Source organism: Larimichthys crocea, chromosome X (genome assembly GCF_000972845.2).
Source record: "Larimichthys crocea isolate SSNF chromosome X, L_crocea_2.0, whole genome shotgun sequence".
NCBI lineage: Eukaryota > Metazoa > Chordata > Actinopteri > Sciaenidae > Larimichthys > Larimichthys crocea.
In genome coordinates this window covers 12,636,025-12,656,770 of record NC_040020.1, presented here as the reverse complement: position 1 = coordinate 12,656,770, position 20,746 = coordinate 12,636,025, and the positions used below count along the sequence as shown (strand labels likewise).

General features: G+C 39.6%; 3 protein-coding genes and 1 long non-coding RNA gene across 13 annotated transcripts; 1 reads left to right on the top strand and 3 right to left on the bottom strand.

Annotated features, from left to right (window-relative positions):
• Nucleotides 1-60: 60 nt before the first annotated feature.
• Nucleotides 61-7,478, bottom strand: LOC104930269 (Fc receptor-like protein 3). Of its 3 annotated transcripts, none has more exons than XM_027282726.1 (16): nucleotides 7,350-7,478; nucleotides 7,246-7,272; nucleotides 6,988-7,114; nucleotides 6,732-6,892; nucleotides 5,663-5,840; nucleotides 5,165-5,271; nucleotides 4,800-5,072; nucleotides 4,073-4,250; nucleotides 3,288-3,394; nucleotides 2,923-3,195; nucleotides 2,529-2,834; nucleotides 2,334-2,435; nucleotides 2,208-2,235; nucleotides 461-503; nucleotides 297-362; nucleotides 61-207 (listed from the first exon to the last, which is right to left on the bottom strand). In XM_027282726.1, exons 1-16 carry the CDS (start codon nucleotides 7,378-7,380, stop codon nucleotides 124-126), a joined length of 2,091 nt encoding a protein of 696 aa, XP_027138527.1. In that variant the 5' UTR covers nucleotides 7,381-7,478; the 3' UTR covers nucleotides 61-123. The 3 variants fall into 3 exon arrangements, with proteins under 3 accessions (XP_027138527.1, XP_027138528.1, XP_019115709.1); XM_027282727.1 differs by having other exon boundaries at nucleotides 485-503; XM_019260164.2 differs by lacking the exons at nucleotides 2,923-3,195; nucleotides 3,288-3,394; nucleotides 4,073-4,250.
• A 238-nt stretch (nucleotides 7,479-7,716) lies between these two features.
• On the bottom strand, nucleotides 7,717-13,790 carry LOC104930264 (Fc receptor-like protein 5). Of its 6 annotated transcripts, none has more exons than XM_010745007.3 (11): nucleotides 13,241-13,790; nucleotides 13,112-13,138; nucleotides 12,609-12,890; nucleotides 12,195-12,491; nucleotides 11,010-11,282; nucleotides 10,575-10,907; nucleotides 9,690-9,743; nucleotides 9,482-9,592; nucleotides 9,360-9,384; nucleotides 9,184-9,280; nucleotides 7,717-8,073 (listed from the first exon to the last, which is right to left on the bottom strand). In XM_010745007.3, the coding sequence occupies exons 1-11, from the start codon at nucleotides 13,278-13,280 to the stop codon at nucleotides 8,053-8,055; spliced, it is 1,560 nt and encodes a 519-aa protein (XP_010743309.3). In that variant the 5' UTR covers nucleotides 13,281-13,790; the 3' UTR covers nucleotides 7,717-8,052. The 6 variants fall into 6 exon arrangements, 4 of the variants coding, with proteins under 4 accessions (XP_010743309.3, XP_019115668.2, XP_027138545.1 ...); XM_019260123.2 differs by having other exon boundaries at nucleotides 9,184-9,237; XM_027282744.1 differs by having other exon boundaries at nucleotides 12,609-12,788.
• A 108-nt stretch (nucleotides 13,791-13,898) lies between these two features.
• On the bottom strand, nucleotides 13,899-20,405 carry tmc8 (transmembrane channel-like 8). Of its 3 annotated transcripts, none has more exons than XM_027282743.1 (16): nucleotides 19,858-20,405; nucleotides 18,983-19,235; nucleotides 17,778-17,926; nucleotides 17,540-17,674; nucleotides 17,393-17,442; nucleotides 17,169-17,308; nucleotides 16,774-16,921; nucleotides 16,360-16,524; nucleotides 16,119-16,270; nucleotides 15,928-16,006; nucleotides 15,730-15,827; nucleotides 15,368-15,554; nucleotides 14,871-15,028; nucleotides 14,589-14,732; nucleotides 14,330-14,408; nucleotides 13,899-14,122 (listed from the first exon to the last, which is right to left on the bottom strand). In XM_027282743.1, exons 1-16 carry the CDS (start codon nucleotides 19,895-19,897, stop codon nucleotides 13,991-13,993), a joined length of 2,109 nt encoding a protein of 702 aa, XP_027138544.1. In that variant the 5' UTR covers nucleotides 19,898-20,405; the 3' UTR covers nucleotides 13,899-13,990. The 3 variants fall into 3 exon arrangements, with proteins under 3 accessions (XP_027138544.1, XP_027138542.1, XP_027138543.1); XM_027282741.1 differs by having other exon boundaries at nucleotides 17,169-17,442; nucleotides 19,858-19,917; nucleotides 20,055-20,405; XM_027282742.1 differs by having other exon boundaries at nucleotides 17,169-17,442; nucleotides 19,858-19,917; nucleotides 20,060-20,405.
• Nucleotides 14,693-15,352, top strand: LOC113746570 (uncharacterized). Its single transcript, XR_003462961.1, has 2 exons — nucleotides 14,693-14,829; nucleotides 14,900-15,352. It is a non-coding gene; the product is annotated as an uncharacterized LOC113746570 (long non-coding RNA).
• Nucleotides 20,406-20,746: the final 341 nt, after the last annotated feature.

Genomic DNA, 20,746 nt, shown 5'->3' with positions numbered 1-20,746 from the left:
TACCCCCATTGATAAGTCAGAGATACGTACATACTGAAAATGGAAATGGAACACAGAGCATCATTTGCAGATGTTTATTTCACCACAACAGCTTATATTTACAGGACAAACAGTTTGAACCCTTCAGGGCTCCTTAACTGGTTCATCTTCCAACGTCTTCTTCTCTTCCTCAATTTGGGGCCATTCATCCACAGAGGCTTCAGATGTCTGATGTGAGACACACAGATGAGCAGGAGTGTTTTAAACTAACAGAGTGGTGATTGGTTGTTTGGTGTCATTCATTTATTTGATCTCACCTGATCAAATTCAGCATCTTTGGCTGCCGTCAGCACATCAGTGTCCTCATTGTACTCTGACAAATCCTGTGAGGAGTGACACATGAAGTGTGTCAGGGGGTAATACAGTGTGTGATCATGAGAACTGCTCTTTAATGATGAAGGTTAAAAAAATATTAACTGACCAGCTCGGCTTCATGGGCACCTACCATGCTCTCCATCTCCAACCTGAGAAGAGAAAAAAGCCAGTTGTCACGTACTGCATGCGTCACATGTTACAGTCAGACAACATTAAATGAGGCCTAACTGCACACAATGCAGAAGTTACCAGTCCACTGGAGAGTGTTGAGCTTTCAACAGAATGAGGAAGAGTTGTACAATTACACCCAAACTGAACATGGTTGATTTCTAAATACTGATTCAGGGAAATTTCATCTGACTCATCACTTTTAAATTGGACTTTCAAGCAAAAATATGATAAAATGTCAGTAAAATCCTGGGAATTCATGATCATCCATTAATATATTTAACTGCTCACTGAGAGGATGTTGCTACGAAAGAACAACTGACACTGCAACACATTTCAAATTCAGGACAGTTGGATGACACTATCCGTCATCTGTATTGTTGTGTGTGTGACTGTAAACTGTGTCAGAGATCAATTGTTGTTTCAGTTGTATGGTCAAAGGTCAAAGAAATGTGACCTGCTGATCCAGTAAGTCTAATACATCTACTCAACTCCAGCTGAACTTGTGCCCCCTCTCCACAAGCTTACTGTCAGTCTACATAAAAAGTACCACAATAAGTCTCTTCAGATTATACCCCAAAAGTTCCTCCCAGCTAACTTTTGATGTAGTCTTAACTGTGAGGCCCCATTTGGAGCTTGTTAAAAGGTGTAATGTATAGTACAGTAAATAACTTTAATTCATGTAAGACCATTAGGTTTTACATTAATGTATTGTACCCTTTCATTTGGCAGCTGCCATTGTGTCTTTAAAGCAAGATTGTGTAACATTTTAACCATAAAATAATTTTGACATTACACTGGCATGTGCCCAGTATTCTTGGTCATTGCACTATGTAACTTTATGCTCCATACTATCATCTGTGAATGTACATAACACTTTGCAGTACTAAGTCACACACCACCAACTACACAACACTGATTTTGGTGGATCATATTTTATGGAAAAAATGTTTTCTGCTTTCCCCTTTGATGTCCTCTGGCTGCTGCGCATCAATTCTGTGATTTACAGAGTTTCCTGATGGACAGTAAACGATTGTGAACTATAGCTGCTGTTACCTAATGTTAGCTCAGTTTGGTAGGAGGGCTGTCCAGACTGTGAGGTCAAGCACAGGACGATGGGGAATGCTATCGAGTAGCAGAGCCAGTGTCACGCTAGAACCAGAGCTGGGCAAGCTAACAATGTAACCAGGCTCAGCAGCCTTTATGGACAAAATGATGGAGACACTGAAGAGGACATTGATAGAGGAAGCTCAGAGGAGAAATGAGAGACTGACCAAGCAAGAAGATGCTGGACAAGAGTAAATCTGGGACTTTTAGTCACTGGCGGGAACTTGGTGAAATAAAAGGTTGAAAGACAGACGCTGAGCTGGCTGTTATGTCTTGTGTTGTTGCACTTGCATGATGTTTGGCTGTTAGTAAAGTTGTTAACTCGCTAGTTTTTGATCACAAGTCATTAATCATAACAAATACACGTGTACAACTGTCCATATTTACCACAGTGCTGTTGCACTTTGAAACTGGAGACACTAAATCACAGAAATACCAATTTCCATGTATTGTTGCTTTAAAAGAAAAACTGACTGAGGACCAAGTTGTATAATTCTCTTCAGAAGATTAAATAAGGCAATTCAATGGAAATGTGGTCACCATTTTAAAGATATAATTAATTAGATAAATGGACTCACATAGGCCTCTCTCCATAATGCCTTCTCTCTGAAAGAAGAGCAAAAACATGAATTCACAGTAGCAATGAGAAGTTACCCACACCAGATAAAAAAAGAGGACTCTGAAATTGTGGAAACACAACTCACTGAACACCACTCCAAGAAAGCAACAAACGGAGACGACGAGAATCATGGCTGTGAAACATCCAAAGACGACTGTTGCCACCAAGATGGGGATACGATTCAGCACTGAGGGAGCAGGAAGATGAAGAAGAGGTGAAACTAGCTGTCATCTGTCAGAAGGATGTTTTTTGTAAATCAACAAGAGTGGATCATCTGTACCATGTTTATCCAAATACACCCTTTTGCTTCTTCTGGCAGTGGTGTGGTCAAAGCTGTCTGACACACTACAGTGGTACGTCCCGGCGCTCCGCCACCCTACTGACAGCATCAGTATAGACTGTTGTGGAGGCTGGTGGTCCACAGAGTAGAAGCTTCCTCGGTCATCTAGGAGGGTTTTGTTGAGGAACCACTGGTACCGTGGAAAAGATCCCTTCGCTGCCTTGCAGTAGATGGTCAGACTGACCACATCATAGCTTTCTCCAATGTCATGGTCGTAATCCATCATGACAGGCCCTTCAACCGGGACTTTTGAAGATATAATGGATCAGAAAGTGACATCGTGGACAAATATTTTTTTTTACCACAGTGTTATTATTTTAAACAATGCACATACCAACTACTATGGGAATCCATTTACTGTCTTCAGTCGCGTCTCCATTATTTGCCTGGCATTGTAGATCTCCCATGTGCTTGCCCAAGACCAGTGGAACCTTAAATGTGGCATTTCTGTCTTTAGCTGTCATATTGGCAACCAACTCTGTTCTGTTGTAAAGTGAAAAGGTGACAGGTGGAGTCCCTTTTGCTGATTCACAGGTGACCATGGCAGAATAGTTGTGGGGATCCTCCTTTAGCACAGTGAAGGAGATGTCAGGTCTTGACACCAAGTCTGAGGGAATAAGATGTATTTTCTTCAAGGAGATCATGTCACATCTATACAATTTTAACCTGAGAGTGTATTCAAAACAGACGACAGCTAACCTTTGACTGTGATTACAACTTCAGTGCTGCTTGCATTGAAGAACTTTGTTTTGTTGAATTCGTTGAAGGCCATGCATATGTAAGAGCCACTGTCTTTAGAAGTAGTTCTAAAGATGACAGAAACATTTTGTTGGACAGATGTTTGTCAAGGGAACTGAGTCACAGACGTATCAAGGGATGCAACAGGGCTACTTATAAGTTATTTCCATGTTTTCAGTGTCAAACTAACTGACCAAGTTTTTGGATTTGTTTCTCTACAGATTAAACTAGCTTTACAGGTGCTGATAGCCAGTGGTGGAAAAAAAATAAGTAAAAAGAGCTACTAGAAGATCACCTGAGGGGGTATTTTATCATGTTTTTGATTGCCCACCAGTGCTAATAACTGTATTTTCTAACTTTGGGCAAAGCTAGACTAGTTGTTTATTTATGTGTCTGCTTGGTGACAAGAACAACAGACATGTTAATAAATGGCTGGCAGAATGGCCGCAAATACACGACCACTGACAGTTGCATAAAAATTCAATTGAATATTGACATTAATACAGTAGATTTAACTTCTTTGTGTCTGCCACTTACTCTGCTACTACTGCTATCACTGCTACTTTGTGACAACATACAGTGCACACTGTATGTCCTATCATTAACAATATTATTTACCAACCACCTAGAATAACCACTGCAACCTCAACCTAGAACGCACCTGGTATGACCCTAGTTTTACAAATGTAAAATGTAGTAATGTAATAACAGTTGTCCAGGGACAATCTCAATGGAGTTCTACTGACCTGTGGATTAAGAGACGGTTATGGTATTGAAGAGCCTGAGAGACAAGTTGACCATTCAGTAGCCATTTGTAGGAGACATAAGTTCCAGCAGTATGATTACAGCTTAGCTCCAGTGTCTTCCCTTCAAAGAATTCAACTGGACCTGAACGGACATCAATCACTGCACCTTTCACTGGTTCTACAGGACAAACAAAACAACAGATCAAGAACTTATGGTCTTATTTTTTATCAACAATCATTCTCATTGGAAAAATCCTCTTGTAAAGTACTTTTCCTCATATTTTTATGGCCTGTTGTGTGATGTCTTCGTATTTGCAGATCGATTTCTCTGCTTTTACAGGTGAACATATCTATTAACTTCACAACATATAACAAGTCTAGTTCACTTACCAAGAAACCTTGTGATGGCATTATAATGATATTTTACTGTTTGGTTTGAATTTTTGGGGGTCTCCAGTCTAGTCTGATGTATCTCGACAACTACTGACTGTCATGAAATTTTTGTTGAGGAACCAGTGGTACAGTGGAAAAGATTCCTCCGCTGCCTTGCAGTAGATAATCAGGCTGACCACATTATAGCTTTCTCCAATGTTATGGTCGTAATCAATCATGACAGGCCCTTCAACCAGGACTTTTGAATATATAATGGTCAGAAAGTGACATCATAGACAAACATTTGTTTAAGTATTGTTTACCACAGTGTTATTATTTTAAACAATGCACATACCAACTACTATGGGAATCCATTTACTGTGTTCAGTCGCGTCTCCATTATTTGCCCGGCATTGTAGATCTCCCATGTGCTTGCCTAAGACCAGTGGAACCTTAAATGTGGCATTTCTGTCTTTAGCTGTCATATTGGCAACCAACTCTGTTCTGTTGTAAAGTGAAAAGGTGACAGGCGGAGTCCCCTTTGCTGACTCACAGGTGACCATGGCAGAATAGTTGTGGGAATCCTCCTTTAGCACAGTGAAGGAGATGTCAGGTCTTGACACCAAGTCTGAGGGAATAAGATGTATTTTCTTCAAGGAGATCATGTCACATCTATACAATTTTAACCTGAGAGTGTATTCAAAACAGACGACAGCTAACCTTTGACTGTGATTACAACTTCAGTGCTGCTTGCGTTGAAGAACTTTGTTTTGTTGAATTCGTTGAAGGCCATGCATATGTAAGAGCCACTGTCTTTAGAAGTAGTTCTAAAGATGACAGAAACATTTTGTTGGACAGATGTTTGTCAAGGGAAATGAGTCACAGACGAATCAAGAGATGCAACAGGGCTACTTATAAGTTATTTCCATGTTTTTCAGTGTCAAACTAACTGACCAAGTTTTTGGATTTGTTTCTCTACAGATTAAACTAGCTTTACAGGTGCTGATAGCCAAAAAATAAGTAAAAAGGTCTACTGGAAGATCACCTGAGGGGGTATTTTATCATGTTTTTGATTGCCCACCAGTGCTAATAACTGTATTTTCTAACTTTGGGCAAAGCTAAACTACAACCCCAACCTAGGACACACCTGGTATGAATGTAAAACGTAGTAACGTAGTAACAGTTGTCCAGGGACAATCTCAATGGAGTTCTACTGACCCGTTGATTAAGAGACGGTTATGGTATTGAAGAGCCTGAGAGACAAGTTGACCATTCAGTAGCCATTTGTAGGAGACATAAGTTCCAGCAGTATGATTACAGCTTAGCTCCAGTGTCTTCCCTTCAAAGAATTCAACTGGACCTGAACGGACATCAATCACTGCACCTTTCACTGGTTCTACAGGACAAACAAAACGACAGATCAAAAACGTATGGTCTTATTTTTTATCAACAATAATTCTCATTGGAAAAATCCTCTTGTAAAGTACTTTTCATAATGTTTAGCCTGTTGTGTGGTGTCTCTGCTTTTACAAGTAAACATATCTATTAACTTCACAACATATAACAAGTCTAGTTAACTTACCAAGAAAGCTTGTGATGGCGTTATAATGATATTTTATTGTTTGGTTTGAATTATTGGGGGTCTCCAATCTAGTCTAATGTATCTCAACAACTACTGACTGTCATAAAGTTTTTTCACAGTCTTCATGGATCCTTTAATACCACTGTGAGGTAAAAATTTTAGGTTTTGTCAACATTTTGATAGATTCAAATTTGCTGAAGATATTCAAGGTTTTTATAGAGAATATAATTCTTACTATTATGATCTTTTATTATGACCAAATACTTGCAAAACTAAACACATTCCCATTAACCTCTTTTTTATGCTATTAAGACAATCCAATCATGCATTTCAGAAATTTGTTTCATATTGCTTTTCAGCTTTTACAAACCCCTAACAATCTGTGACTGTTACAGGGAGGCCATGTACTGTACACGCGATGCAATACAATATCCTTCCATCCATTTTTCATGATTAGCGGGGGCAGGGGGCTGGAGCCAATCCCAGTTGGCACTGGGTGAGAGGTGGGGTACACCCTGGACAAGTTGTCAGTTTATCACAGGCCATACATATAGAGACAAACAACCATTCATGGTCACATTGACACCTGCAGGAAATTTAGAGACACCACTTAACTAATTAAGTGCATGTCTTTTGATTGTGGGAGGAATGTAAATACAATATAATACAATACAATATTATATCCCTGGTAATAAAGAGACTTACCAATAACCTTCAGGTAGTGTACGTTGCTGACAGTGGCATTTATGTTAGGTGCTTTGGCCACACACACCAGGTTGCCATCATGGTCATGTCCGATCACCATCGGAAAAGATGCACCATCCTCGGCAAAGGTGTATTCACCCAACTTCTTATGCTTATCCTCACTAGAAAAAGGTTAATAATTACAGGATATTTCTATCATCCCTTTTTTTTCTTTACATTTTAATGCAGTGGTTAGATGTAATGAACAAATTCTCACTTGTAGAACTCCAGTGTGATAGATATATTCTTTGGGTAGATCTGCAGATCACATTTAAAATCTGCAACTTTTTTCACCAAAGCCTCTGAAGGGCCAGATAGTTGTGGATAACCAAGATGTGACTGACCTGTCAAAAGATATGTAATTAAATAAAAGAAAACTGGACAAAGACTCAACACAAAGAATCATGTGCTACAAAAATGTATTCATTCACTATATACACACTAAGACACACTCAACACAAATCAACTGACTTACTGCTCTCCTTGCTACAGTAGCACAACCCTGTAGAGAGGAACAAGAAATAATTTAGTTTGAACTTGTGAAAAATAAAGTGTACTGTACTGCGTTAATTTGCTTACCTAGTATGACCCAAAGGAGTGAAGCAAACATTCTCAAAGAAGGTGTGTTGCCTTTAACACAACTGTATACTTTAAATATTGTTACACCGTGCTCTGTAATATGTTTTGTAGGCGTTTTGACAGTTTTTAATGAAGGGCTGAAGCACTGTGGGTGAAACATGTGCAAATAGCTGATAGCGTTACCAAACACCTCCCTGCTGTACCCTCCCTCTCACTCATGTCATAACTGCCATGGCGTTATGTTATATTATGAGTGTGTAAGTGTTAATATCAAAACAAGAAGTCAGACATGTTGTGAAGTAGAAATTAAGGTGTAATCAATCATACTTTCACTGGTTTCATTGAAAGCAACAACGACAACAAAATATTATTTGAAAAGAGATTTTTTTATTTGCAAAATAACATCACAGTATACAGTAGTTTTGCTGAAAAATATAATCTCTCATCCATTTTAAAGAAATATTCCACCAGTTTCTTTTTTTCTTTTTTTAAGATTATTTTTGGGCTTTAGAGAGAAAGGATGACATGCAGCAAAGAGCCAAGTGTCAGAATTGAACCCTGGGCCGCTGCTGCAAGGCCTTAGAAATGGGGTAATAAGGTGCATGCTACACCAGGCGAGCTATCAGGGCACCCCTCGACCAGTTTCTTTAAAGCAACTTGGCTGAGATGGTCAGTTTGTTGATGAGGTGCAGGATCATTCATTTCATACTGTGATCTCTACGGTCTAAAACACAGAGAGAGAGAGAGAACAGTCATGATATTTTCTTGCTTACACCAGGTTCACATTGTTTCATTTTACATTTTACATGTACATTTTATGTCTCAGAATCCCTTTTGTCCATTCTTAATAAGTCGATTTTGTCTTTAAAATACATAATGTTATAGGTTTTAACAATTTTTCAAGTTTCCAATCAGTGAAGCCATAACTTGATGCTATAATCATTCCTCTTTCCCAAAACTGTGTAGCTCTACTCCTCTCTCTGCTTTACCTCTCAAACTCCCTTCACATGGGACATCAAAGAACAAACAAGTTCCAAATTATACACACACACACACACACACACACACACACACACACACACACACACACACAGACACACACACACACACACACACACACACACACACACACACATTTTATTAGCATGAAAGAAATCATGCAAATAATTTATTGTATCACTTTCAGGTACTTAAATATTCAATGAACTGTGTGTTTAGGCTCCTAACATTATTTAACATATTTCCTAATGATGTCTTTGAAGTGTTCTTGGTGGAAGATAGTGATTTAGGCAAACATCTTTCATAATTATTTGAGGGTTTTTTTTCCTGAGAACAGCTGCATTCAAAAAATTAAAAGGGAAAATTAAGAGGGAAAATAGAAACAATGTCCAATTAATTTCTATTATTTAACTCCATTGTTTTCAATGAAAATGACTAAAAGAGTCTTTTGGATAAAATGTCCAGGTACAGTAAAACTAATCAAAAGTTTTAATTAGGTAATGAATTAATTATAGATAGATATTTATTCTGGTTCAAGTGGAGCAGTTCTTTCACAGATATTCCTATTTCTCTCATTTATTTATTTTAATTAGCACCAGCACGGTTTGTTCCAGAAAATGTTGAAGGAAAACATAAGGAAATTATTAGGGACATACAGATCTGTAAAATAAATCATTACCAAATAAACACTGTGGCCATTTCTCTTATTACTGTAACCAAACGACCTAAAAAATGTAGTTCCTTTCTAACCATTTAAAGGGAACTAAGTAAAGTAGTAGAGAGTTTGGACAGTATGTCATATTTCAGTGATTAAAAATTGTAATGGCCTGTATACCTGATTCAGATCATCACAGTCTGTAGAGGAAGCATCAATTTGTTGGCCTCCCAACTGGGACATGGATGTAAACAGAGGAAATGCATCTGAACTGGAACTGGAAACCACAAACATTGTTGAACTGGTTTAAGTTACATAACAGTAAACTTTCAGAGGTACATTAAGATAAGGCTTACTTTGCTGCAGTAATGTTGGTGTGATCTGTAAAAAAAATGAAAGACATAAGAACATTTAATGTGAATTCAGGTACACATTTCCAGTCATTTCATGTCTCCCTCAGACATGTGGGCACACACACCTTGCTTGCGGTCAAACATCTTGTACACAATGGCAGCACCCACCGCCAGCATCAGAAGAACAAAGCAGCAGAACGCTATGCTAATGACCTCTGTGGTGGAAATGTGAAGGCCTGTGAAGGAGAAGGGACAAAACAACTAAAGTATTACATAATATAAAGGCAACATGTAATTAACAATGTAATTAAATATATGATATGTGCTTTTTACTTGTGGGTGTTTCAGTGGGAGATGTTGCTGGAGGCATGGAGTTAAGGATCCTGTCTGCTCAAGAGTAAAAAGTGTGATGTCGGCAAGAGATCCCACATAAAAAGGACATTTTGGAAAAGGCACATGTGAAATGTTAAAGCAACGTTGTGTAATTTTTCTACCATAAAATAGCAGATTTTAATTTTGTGCTTCTGGTATGATCAAAGGCGTACATAACGCTGCTCTAAGTCATTTTATGGAGAAAATGTTTTCAGCCTCTGATGTCCTCAAGCTGCTCCACATCAGCTCTCTGTGATTTACAGAGTTTCCCTGTTGGACAGTAAAGTAAACTGCTGTGAACTATAGCTGCTGTCAGCTAATCTTAGCACAGTTTGTTAGCCGTGTTGCTCGGACTGTGAGCTCAGGGCAATGTTAGGGAATGTTAGAGTGTGTGCCACAGACAAGAGTAAATCAGCCAGCACCTCAAAAGCTTATTTATAACATGTTATAACTTGAACTCATAAAAATAATTGAAGTGTAAAAAGACCGTTTGCTATTTTTACAGAAGATTAGACTATTTCCTGGCCAGCAGTGTAACTTCCTGAAGTCTCCGCTGGTTTCCCGACAACCTCACCATGACAACAAATATGCAGTACATCGCAGCACTGTAAATAACTTTTACCCTGGTAAATAGCATGTTAATTACTGAGCTTTAGAAGTGCTAGTAGGCATATTTTGTTACTTTTAGACAGAGACAGGCGAACCTCTTGTTTCCAGTTTTTGTGCTAAGCCAAGCTAACTGACTGACTGACTATTTACCCTGCAGAGATGAGACCAGTCTCAATCAATCTAACCTTCAATCTAACAATCTTACTTTTATTAGAAACCTAGTCTTGATCTTTTCACCTGTGATTTGGACCGGCACTGCTGCACTCTCCACCCACTCTCCAGAGACATCGTAGCTGTTGCTGACCCTGCACCGGTAATACCCAGACACCTCAGGGTCAAGCTTGATCAGAATGAGGGTTCGTCTACGATCAGCTAATATGTAGTAAGGCTGGATAGGATGAATAATGACATCCAAATGTGTCTCAGGGAGAAGGACAGTGTCGTTCAAGAACCAGGAGACATAAGGAAAAGTTCCTCTGCCGATATGACATCTCAATCTGGCTGCTGCCAGTAAGGAGTAAGGAGAGAAGAGATACTGAACCTCTACTTTCACATCACCTCCAACTGGGACTGGACCAATAGGGGGGAGAGGAAGAGAGAAAGATTATCAAAGAGCAGAATTAAAGATTCACAGAAAATTACAGTTCCTTCACGTGTCTGTGTAGTTCATACCCAGTTCCAGACTCATAGGCTCACTCATCAACTCCTGCACCTCAGTATTCACCCGACATCGAGCCATGCCCATGTCCAGCTCCGGCACCACACTGACAGAAAACCAGGCAGCGAGGGATTCAGGTACTGTGACAGATCCCACTTCTATGTCATCTACTAAAAGAGAGAAGTTGACCGGAGGACTCCCTCTTGTTGACCAGCAGGTAACGTTCCCACGGTAACTAGCTCCTTCTTTGAAGATGGACAGAGAGATGTATGGTTTTGAAGCGTAGACTGAGGGAGGAATGAAGAAGGGAGGCAATGGGGACATGGATAACACAGTACATGTTAGAATGCAAAAAAACATTGTACAAAACTAACCAACACTTATATTGTATACTGGAGTCAATGATTGTAGGCCTGAGGCTGTTTTTTGTGTTATGAGTTGGGCCCCTTGCTTCTAATTAACTTTTATTACTAAAGCCTGTAATAATATTTAAGACAATAATGTGCTTTTAACTTTGCAGTTTGATGAAAGCTCTGTCCTTTTACAACATGACAATACCCCAAAGCACAAAGCCAGGTCCATAAAGTTTGATGCAACATCTTGGGTCTGAAGGCTTTAAACTGCTGTGTCTGTCGTGGTCCGAGCTCTAATTTCAGGTGTGAATGCACCCAAGACGCATAGACGATGCATTGAGATATGGTAGCTCAGTCCACATTTTGAGGTGGCCTAGGGCATATGGACACATTTTAGTAGTGTGTAGGTGACGTGTCCTGGTCTACATTTAAGGCCTACTCAACTGAATATAAACAGAAATGTGTACTCATGTGGGCACCAATGGCGTCATTAAAGTGTGAAAAGACAAGTCGCGGATGAAGTACACATGAAAAGCTGTCTGTTTTCCATTTGGGCCAAACAACACAACAGAAACTGGATGATTCATATTAAACTTTTAATGCCTTAGAGACGTGAGAGAGCGTGTTTGACCATTTTCTGCATGCCATTCCCTTTCTCTCCCCACCTTTTCTATCTTTCTACTGTCACTATCCTAATATATACAGTATGTATATAAAAGTGGCCACGTGATGCACAATGAGACACACTCCAATGTCATATTTACTTGGAGCTGACCACTTGTGATTGAATCAACCAAGATGCACGTTCATGTTTAAGTCTTCAATGTCTTATTTGTTGACACATACCTTTGACAATCACCTGAACCTCCGTGCTGCTGGAAAACCTCCTGATGTCCTTCACCATGGACCAAGCCATGCAATAATAGGACCCAGCATGTTCTGGAGTCACCTTCCCAATCACTAACTTGTTGCCAGTGAAGTTAAAGAATGGAGTGGTTGAAGATGTGAGTTCCTTCCTGTTGAAAACCCAGGTGTAGAAAAGGTGGGTGCCCTTTTTGACGTTGCAGCTCAGGACAATGCGTGACCCTTCGTATACGACTGGGGGTGAGGGTTCAGAAGTCACTATGGTGATTGATGGTGGAACTAGAAGTTAGGGAGTGATGGATGATTGGGGAGGAGAGGAAAAGGTCAATTTTGGGAAGTAAAGTAAAGCTCAAGCAAGATCAATGGTTTCTATATCTGTTTGCGTCTTTTACTCACTGACTACACTTAGCTTGATGGTTTTGCTGACTCCTGTTCTTCCTCCTGCCGTTGCCTTACAGTGGTATGACCCCTCCAGTGTTGCACTTGCCTTCATGAAGAATGGTGCAAGTTGGTCCCCTTCGTAATCAGTGTATGTGGCGATCAGGACACCGCCGTCCCCTATCAGGTCATAGGTGACTGGAGGAGAGGAATTAAGTGCAATACACCGGAAAGCCACCCTCGAGCCGAGGTAGACCATTTCAGGACCAGTCAGCACGGGGTGAAGGGAGGTCGTTCCACCTTAAGAAAGAAACACTGGCAGCCTGAAATTTACCCTTTACAAGTTTCAAAGAAAGTATGAGCAGATACAGATACAAAATCATTTTTCTTCACTTTACTGAATGTTATGAGATCAAAGACAAGCTCACAAGCTCCTGAATTCATAACACTCATAGCAGCAAGATCAACGATCTGTCAGTAAACTGAGCTTCATATCTTAAGCACTTTTTTAACAAACTTACTTATCTTGACAAACAAACTTGTCAGAGCTGAAAAAAATAAAAAAAATAAAAACACATTTCAGTAAGAATATTTAGTCCATTAAATGATTTATTTATATTACCATATTAAATTAAATCAAACTAACTCACCCAAAATTGGCAACAAATTTAGAGTCTGTAGATTCTTCATAACATAACATGCTCTGTACTTATCTTTGACATCGTTTCCTGAACTCGGCTGTGTCCACGTGCTTAAAAGCTAGGGGTGTCACACATGTGTTGCAAGTAGATAACATGTTTGACTTCATGTTTGGTTTCATCTTTTTTTTTTTTTTTTTTTTTTTTTTTTTAATTCAACAATAACATAAATGCATATATACATATGGTACATATAAAAAGAAATAAAAAATACAAGAAAATTAAATTTAAATGGAAGAAAAACAATAATCAGTTTGATATTCAACTCAATTAAAGCTTAAAATAAGGCACACAGTTCAGGTAATATTTCAAGTAAATTGAATACATGTACAAATGGATCATAGCTACCTGTGACGATCCAAGAAATAATGAGTAACTGTTATAATAATTATATACATATGCATAAATTACTCATTCACTGAGACAAAGAAAAACACTGACTATGAACTAAGCTGAACAAACTCACAAGATAATTAAAAATAGATCAAAGTCAACCCCTGTAAAATCATACGGAAGTTAAATTAAGACTGTGCTCAGTTCACAGCTGCACTTTTTCTTTGCACATTATGTAAATAGAAATGTGAGAGTTCATGAGCATTTTATTTTCAGCCACCCCGAGGCCTCTGTCCTGCAGTTGCCAAAGCCAAAGCTTTATTTTTATTAATTATATTTAAGGTGGACCTGGAAGCCTGGGAACTTTGATCAGTGTGTGGAGGGTGGGTCCTGCCAGTTGTCCTCTACAACAGCTGCAGAATGGACTTTTGTTCTGTTTTTGTTCCGACATCTGAGCATTGTGGCATGTTGTTTCACAAGGAAACGCTTATCTGAGCTGCTCTGTGAAGTGAAAGCATACAAATACATAAACACAACATGCACACAGATATGATAGAAAAATATCTCACACTAATAGACCCCGGGAGGAGGCATGATTAATTTGCAACAACCAAAGCAGCTGGGTGTAACTGAGTATTTTATCTTATCTTCTTTCTGTGACTAATTTGTAAGTACGTACTGTAAGTTGTTTGATGACATGTGACTTACCATGACCAGCATGTCTTTCAGTCTTTCAATGGCCTTCTGATTGGCTCGTCCCCGTGACACATATGAGGTTAAGATTATACTGAGGAAACAGGACAGTCTTTCATGTTGTACTCAAGGACCAGGAGATCAAATCAAAGTACTGCATGTCCATTTTAAAACAGCTTGTACACACAACATGTATGCAGCTGGAAAAAACTCATCACACATGCAAATACAAAGTCAGCATTTTCATAAACCTCTAGTCTCTTTGCATACTTACATCTCAGCTAGTATGAGTGGCAAGGCGAAGGCCTCAGAGGACAGGTAGGAGAGAGTGGCAGGTGCTGGGCTCGGGAGACTTTCCACACACACTTTTGTCACAATAAACACTGTTTTGCCATTTTGAAATGGACCACAGGAGGACCTGGAGGGGAAACACATCAACCGCATGGGAGAAATGAGCAGCAGAGAAAATCAAAATATAACTACTTTGTTTTTTGTGGACAGTATGTTTTCTGCAAGTAAGTACAAAATTACATAAAAGTTACAGTAAGATACACACATAGTGATGTCTGGTTCGATGTTTTGCAGGTGGAAGCTGAAGCCCAGCGTGACTGCAGCCATGAGGAGACCAAGCAGCAACATGAAGTGGAATAAAACAGAGGAGCTGGAGGCTCGAAACATCCTCTGCTCTGCCACACAGCACCGCATGACTACAAACTGAAGACAGTGTTAGACAGAAAGAGAGAGAGACATGGACACTGGTTGGGAAAAGCTCACTAATTTACACATTTTTTTCTAGCTTGTTTAATCCGTACAAAACCAAATTTTAGACACAACTGTTATGCTTTCATACTTCTGTATTTTTCCAAATGAGTAATTTCTCTGTTTCTAAAGACCTCTGTTAGATTGGTTTTGTTTTATTTATTGAAGTAATATTACTACACTGTATGTAGTATACTGTTAAATTAATTTATCATAATTAAAACATTAAGAGACACAAAGAGGGAGAGACAGCTCATGCACAATAAATGATCGATAACTCTTGTGTTCAACAACCTTTTGGATGTAGAAGGTGGCTATCAGTGTGACGGTTCCTATCAGAGGCAGCAGAGGGCAGTAATAGACTCCGACCCACGACACTGTCTGACTGTACACCAAATCCAAGACGTTGAACGGTATGAGAAAGCGCTGTTTCCCCAACACCCGGGCTAGCAAGGAGGTGGGGAACTTTTCCTGCACTAACCTGTCAAACAGAGGAAAGATAGTTCATGACTCTTGAGTATGTTGTACAGCTGAGCTTGAGAATTTCACTACAGTTGTGGAATCTACTAAAGAAAGACCTCAACATATTGATTTTTCCATTCAGGCTACAATGATGACTAAAAGAGAAAGCAACTGTTGATTTTAATCAAACCCACTTCCTGGGGTAGTTCAAGAGAAAGGCATTGCAGAAGGTGGCAAGGAAGTTGAAGATACACAGCTTATACATCTCTCTGCCAAAGCGGTTCTCCATGCACTAAAAAAAAGAAAAGAAAAGGATAGTTAAAAACACTTCATGGTGTTACTTTGAACTCAGTCTGCAAGACCTTTAAACCTAAATCTCCTTCTCAACTCACTTGATGTTTCTGATGTTTTTCTGTTGTGAAGATGAAAAATAAGTACATCCCCAGTGAGGCCAGCTTCAAGAAGATGCTCCTGAAGAAAAGCCAGAGTGAATCCATGCAGGTGTGTGTGTGTGTGTGTGTGTGTGTGTGTGTGTGTGTGTGTATAATAGGCTAGCCTGTGTTTATCTCCCTGTGCACCTTACCTTACAAGCGTGGCATTGACCTGTGTGGTGAAAGAGTAGTCTTCAAAAGATGAGATTTTGCGGAAGATGTGAGGGAGGATCAGGTTGACAAATGTGATGCTCATAGGAGGGAGGTACTGGAGGACCAGGCTGACCAACCAGTTGTTCTCAATCTAAGAAACACAGTCCATGGTGTCGGATATGAAAATATATTCACGAAATCTGGGACACAAAATGGTCTGTTGTTCAGCATTAGTCTCACCGTAGACTGTGATTTTTTTGTGGCAAAGTAGATAAGGGAGAAAGCTCCACCCAGCAGAGACAGAACAATCAGGTTGAGGATGAACCTGAGCAGGTAGAGACGCACCCTCTGTCCCAGTGTCCTTTGAGCCTCACGCATGGAGAAGTTCTGCTCCTCCAGGAACAGCTGAGGACCAACAAAGAAATACAGGAGAACCTCTCTGCTGTGAGGACTCTGTGATAATCTATATCACCTTCTTGACTCAATCACGTTACAGCTGCAGTATATACATATATACTTGGGTTTTAGGTTTTTCCCAGTAGCTTTGACAGATTCAATGTCTACTTCAGAAGATTCATGACCATTTGGCCGGTAACTATGGTAAATGAGAGGAGTGTTATCATGCATGCAGGTACTCTGTGTGCGTCCATTCACCTTGAGATCGTTTCTGATGAAGCTGTGTTTGAGAGTAGCAGAAGCAGGATCCTGGATGGTGAAGTCCCAACCACAGAAGATCTTATAGCTCATATTCGCGCTGTAACGCTTTCCGAGCATCCAGGTGTGCTTGTAGCCAACTATCGTTCTACCAGAGAAGTTTACAGACGAGGAGGTTTAATACAAGTAAAATGCTTACTGAAACTTTCTTTCATCTGCAGATGTATCCAGTGGTGCCTGAAGAAGTTGGTTAACTCTCAATTTATGCCTCATTTGTTTGTTTTTTAAGTCCAGGAAAGGATAAATGCCTTGTGTTATAAACAGTGACATAATAACATACTCTTGTAAATTTAAGCTAGTTCAACCACTACACCACTGGTTGTGCTTTAACTGACCTACGGACCACCATGATGAGACTGAGGAGGATCATGATGAGGATTCCAGCCAGGTACAGCAGAGGTGTATTCAAGCATGGCAAATCCAGGGAACCACGAGTATAAAAACCAATGAAGACCGGAGAACGATCAAGATAGCCCTGCAGAGAGGAGGACATAGAGTACCTCCAAAACACATATAAAACATACAGTACACACACATATCTAAGCAAACCAACCCTTACCGTTCCGAGGAAGAAATCCAAAACTGAGTCATTGCCTCCAAACAAATGTTCTATAAAATCACAGAGAACAACACAGCACTGTTTCTGCAGCAGTCTACTTCGAGTTGTGGTTCATTTTGCTAGAATCTGTCATTATAGCTGACTCACCACTGCCGTTGCGCCTGCCATAGAACATTGTAGGCCCGAGAATGAAGCCCGAGGTAAGAGCGCAGTTGAGTAGGTTCAAGAAAACCAGATATCTGAGGAACACAAAGTAAGCCTTCACTCCAACTCCGAACTTGCCTGGAACAGATCAGTGAGGGTAAGGATTTTTATTCTGTTTGGGTCAGGTCAGCAACAATCAACTGGAATCAAGTCCTTATAATGCACTTTATGCCTTCCTTACCTTCGATGGCATGGAGAGTGTGCCGCCATGGCAACAAACTCGATAGAGCTCCTCCCATCTGCACCCAAACTCTCTTCCTGGTGATGCTTTGGCTCCGCCTCCAGGACTCCCAAAAACCAATATTGCTGATTTGCATCTTCCTCCTCTCCCTGTTAGCAGCGTAAATATGACATTAAATTAATAAACATGTTAAACCCTGCTGACCCTAAGTGTGAAAATAACTCATCAACAATATTTGATCAGTAAATCACAACACAGAGATGAGGCAACATTTTAAAAGCTGGACAACAATCATTTGTTTGACTCATTTTTAAAGTCATGGATTTTAAGGGGTACACTGCTGATTTTACAAATGTAGTACTCAGCCTCTGGAAACGTTGTATTTGGCTCTGGAGGAACTTTCTAAAGTCTGAGAAAATCAGCCTGATGACATTACAGTGGTGCAACTGAAGTGCCTTATGGGATTTGTAAGACCCAGTGTTGGACTGTGTCCCAAACTAGAAATTAAAACTCAGGATATTTTAACCTCTGCTGTGTAGCAGATTTTTTTTTTTCTGTTCTCAAGTGCACAACATGATGACAGTGCTGTGCTGAGAGTATAATGTGCCTATCAACAAATATATATATATACTATACTACTACTAATATACTATACATTTTTTGTATTCAATTCAATTTTATTTATATAGTGCTAAATGATAACAAAGGTTATCTCATGACACTTTCCATATAGAGCAAGTCTAGACCATACGCTTTATTACATTATCTACAGAGACCCAACAATATCCGTAACAGTAAACTGAAAAAAAATTCTCTTCTAAAGGTGTTTTCAGACAGTGGTTCCCAGTCTGTAAGAAGGGAAGCTCCACTCAATGGGATCAATAGATAAGGGGTCACACACAAGATAGGAAAACAGAAGAAACACATTTCTGCCACTTCAAAATATTTACATCTTCAGAACCCTAAAAAAATCTAGGCACCACTAATAGGCAACTAAACATGGTGCTGCAGTGTGGACAAAGCTTTATTTTATTACATACCCCAAAAAAGATTGGGATTAAACTGGGATGCAGGTATAAATAGGTTTGTAAAGTTCAGGTTTATAGTATGCTAAATTATGAGTCAGCCCTGTGCTTTTCCACTAGAATGTCACAGTAAGATGCAGAATGAAAAGAAGTAGATTTGTGTGCACTCAGCTCTATTACCTGGCAGTCCTCTTTCCCTGAATGCACATGACCATGTTCTTGAGCGGCTGTGTAGACTCCTTGTCTTTGGCTCCTCTGGACAGGTGGCCATGGCTGATGCTCTCCCCTGGCTCTGGGCCACCCTGGTGGACATCGCAAAGACCCTGTGTGCTCTGCTCAGGCCGACTGGCCTGGATACTGGGCAGCTGATCAAATATCTCTGTCTGGTAGTACTCACAGGAGTCTGACGACAGGGTGGATTGGGTGCTTTCATCTGTGGTGAGAATGACACGTACATGTAGATTACAGTGCATGTTTACATGCAATGTGGTCCTGAAGTTACACCCTTACTCACACAAACAGTAAAGTATTTTAAAGCATATTTGGCATTTGTAAAAACAACTATTTTCAATGTAGTTGATATGTTTAGTTTATATCTAATAAACTATGTTTGTTGACATCTAGATAGAGTTATGTTTCCTTTTGTGGTTTTGTCTAACCCTACATGAAATATTTGTATGACACGTTGACATTTAGCACTGTTGCTTTAAAGCACAACGATCAGATTCCTGCCCTTTTCTGTGGAGGCTACATGTTAACCAGTATCAGATAGATACTGTCTGTCTGTCTGTCTGTCTGTCTGTCTGTCTGTCTGTCTATCTATCTATCTATCTATCTATCTATCTATCTATCTATCTATCTATCTGGTTATCCATTCAACAGTACGAGTACGTTTGCATGTAGTTTTGAAAGTAAGGGCACAAAAAAGTGTTGCAGACCAGACACACAAGTTCACACGTACAATAAGTGCAGACACAAGCAAGATTTCGTCTCTCTCTTACCCATCACACATAAAGAGCAAATGCACAGCCACATTTCGGTTATTTTTCTGTTACCTGACAGGAGCCTCATGAAGACGACAGGATTATCCTCCATGTTTTCTCTTAGCACTTCCTCTTTAATAACAAAAGTACAATCACCAATGTTCTCACTTCATATAAAAAACAAATCAGCCAAAATCTTCACTAACACTGCAACTTAATGTTCTGAAAAAGTTACTTCCGCAAACTGTATCAAAATAGCCTCCTTTCACCTCACAATCACACTGAAGCGAGGACTCCTGAGCTGCTGATCTGGGTTAAGTGTTGTTCCTCAAAGTCCTGTTGGTGCGGCTCACATACTGGCAGGTGGAGCAGATGTAAAGTCTGTCCACCACAGACTTGAGTGTAACCAATTTTGACAGCTCACAGGAAATCACATGACAGGAAGCAGAAACATGTGTTACATTAGTTGCTACATATAACAGAAGTAGAGAGAAGAAAATGTTGACGGCCTTTATTAGATGAGTTAGGTTAAGAAATACAATTTCACTGTTTTTTTAGTGCTGTTTGAGATTCATTTTCAAATACTTGAACATTTGAATATTAAATAGAAGTTGCCACAATTATCAAGCATCAAAGTGTGTAAAGCAAGGTCACATCTAAAAGTCAATCAAACCTTTAACTAAGTTGAATAATTAGGTGAACACATATGTGATTATCATAATTCCTGGTAGTCAGATTTCAGATAAGCTGCACAGGGCAGTGTTATGTGGAAACTTGAGATGATGTAGCATAAAGGCTCTTTCCTCCCACTTGCTTACACCACAAAGACGTTTGAGGCTTCCAGTTAGTGCCATTTACAAGGAAACATGAGCAGAGGAGTTGTTTCTTATGTGTTTCTTAATGCTTGGTTTCATTTTTACTGAGACTTACAGATCATTTTCATTTAAATTGAAACATGAAC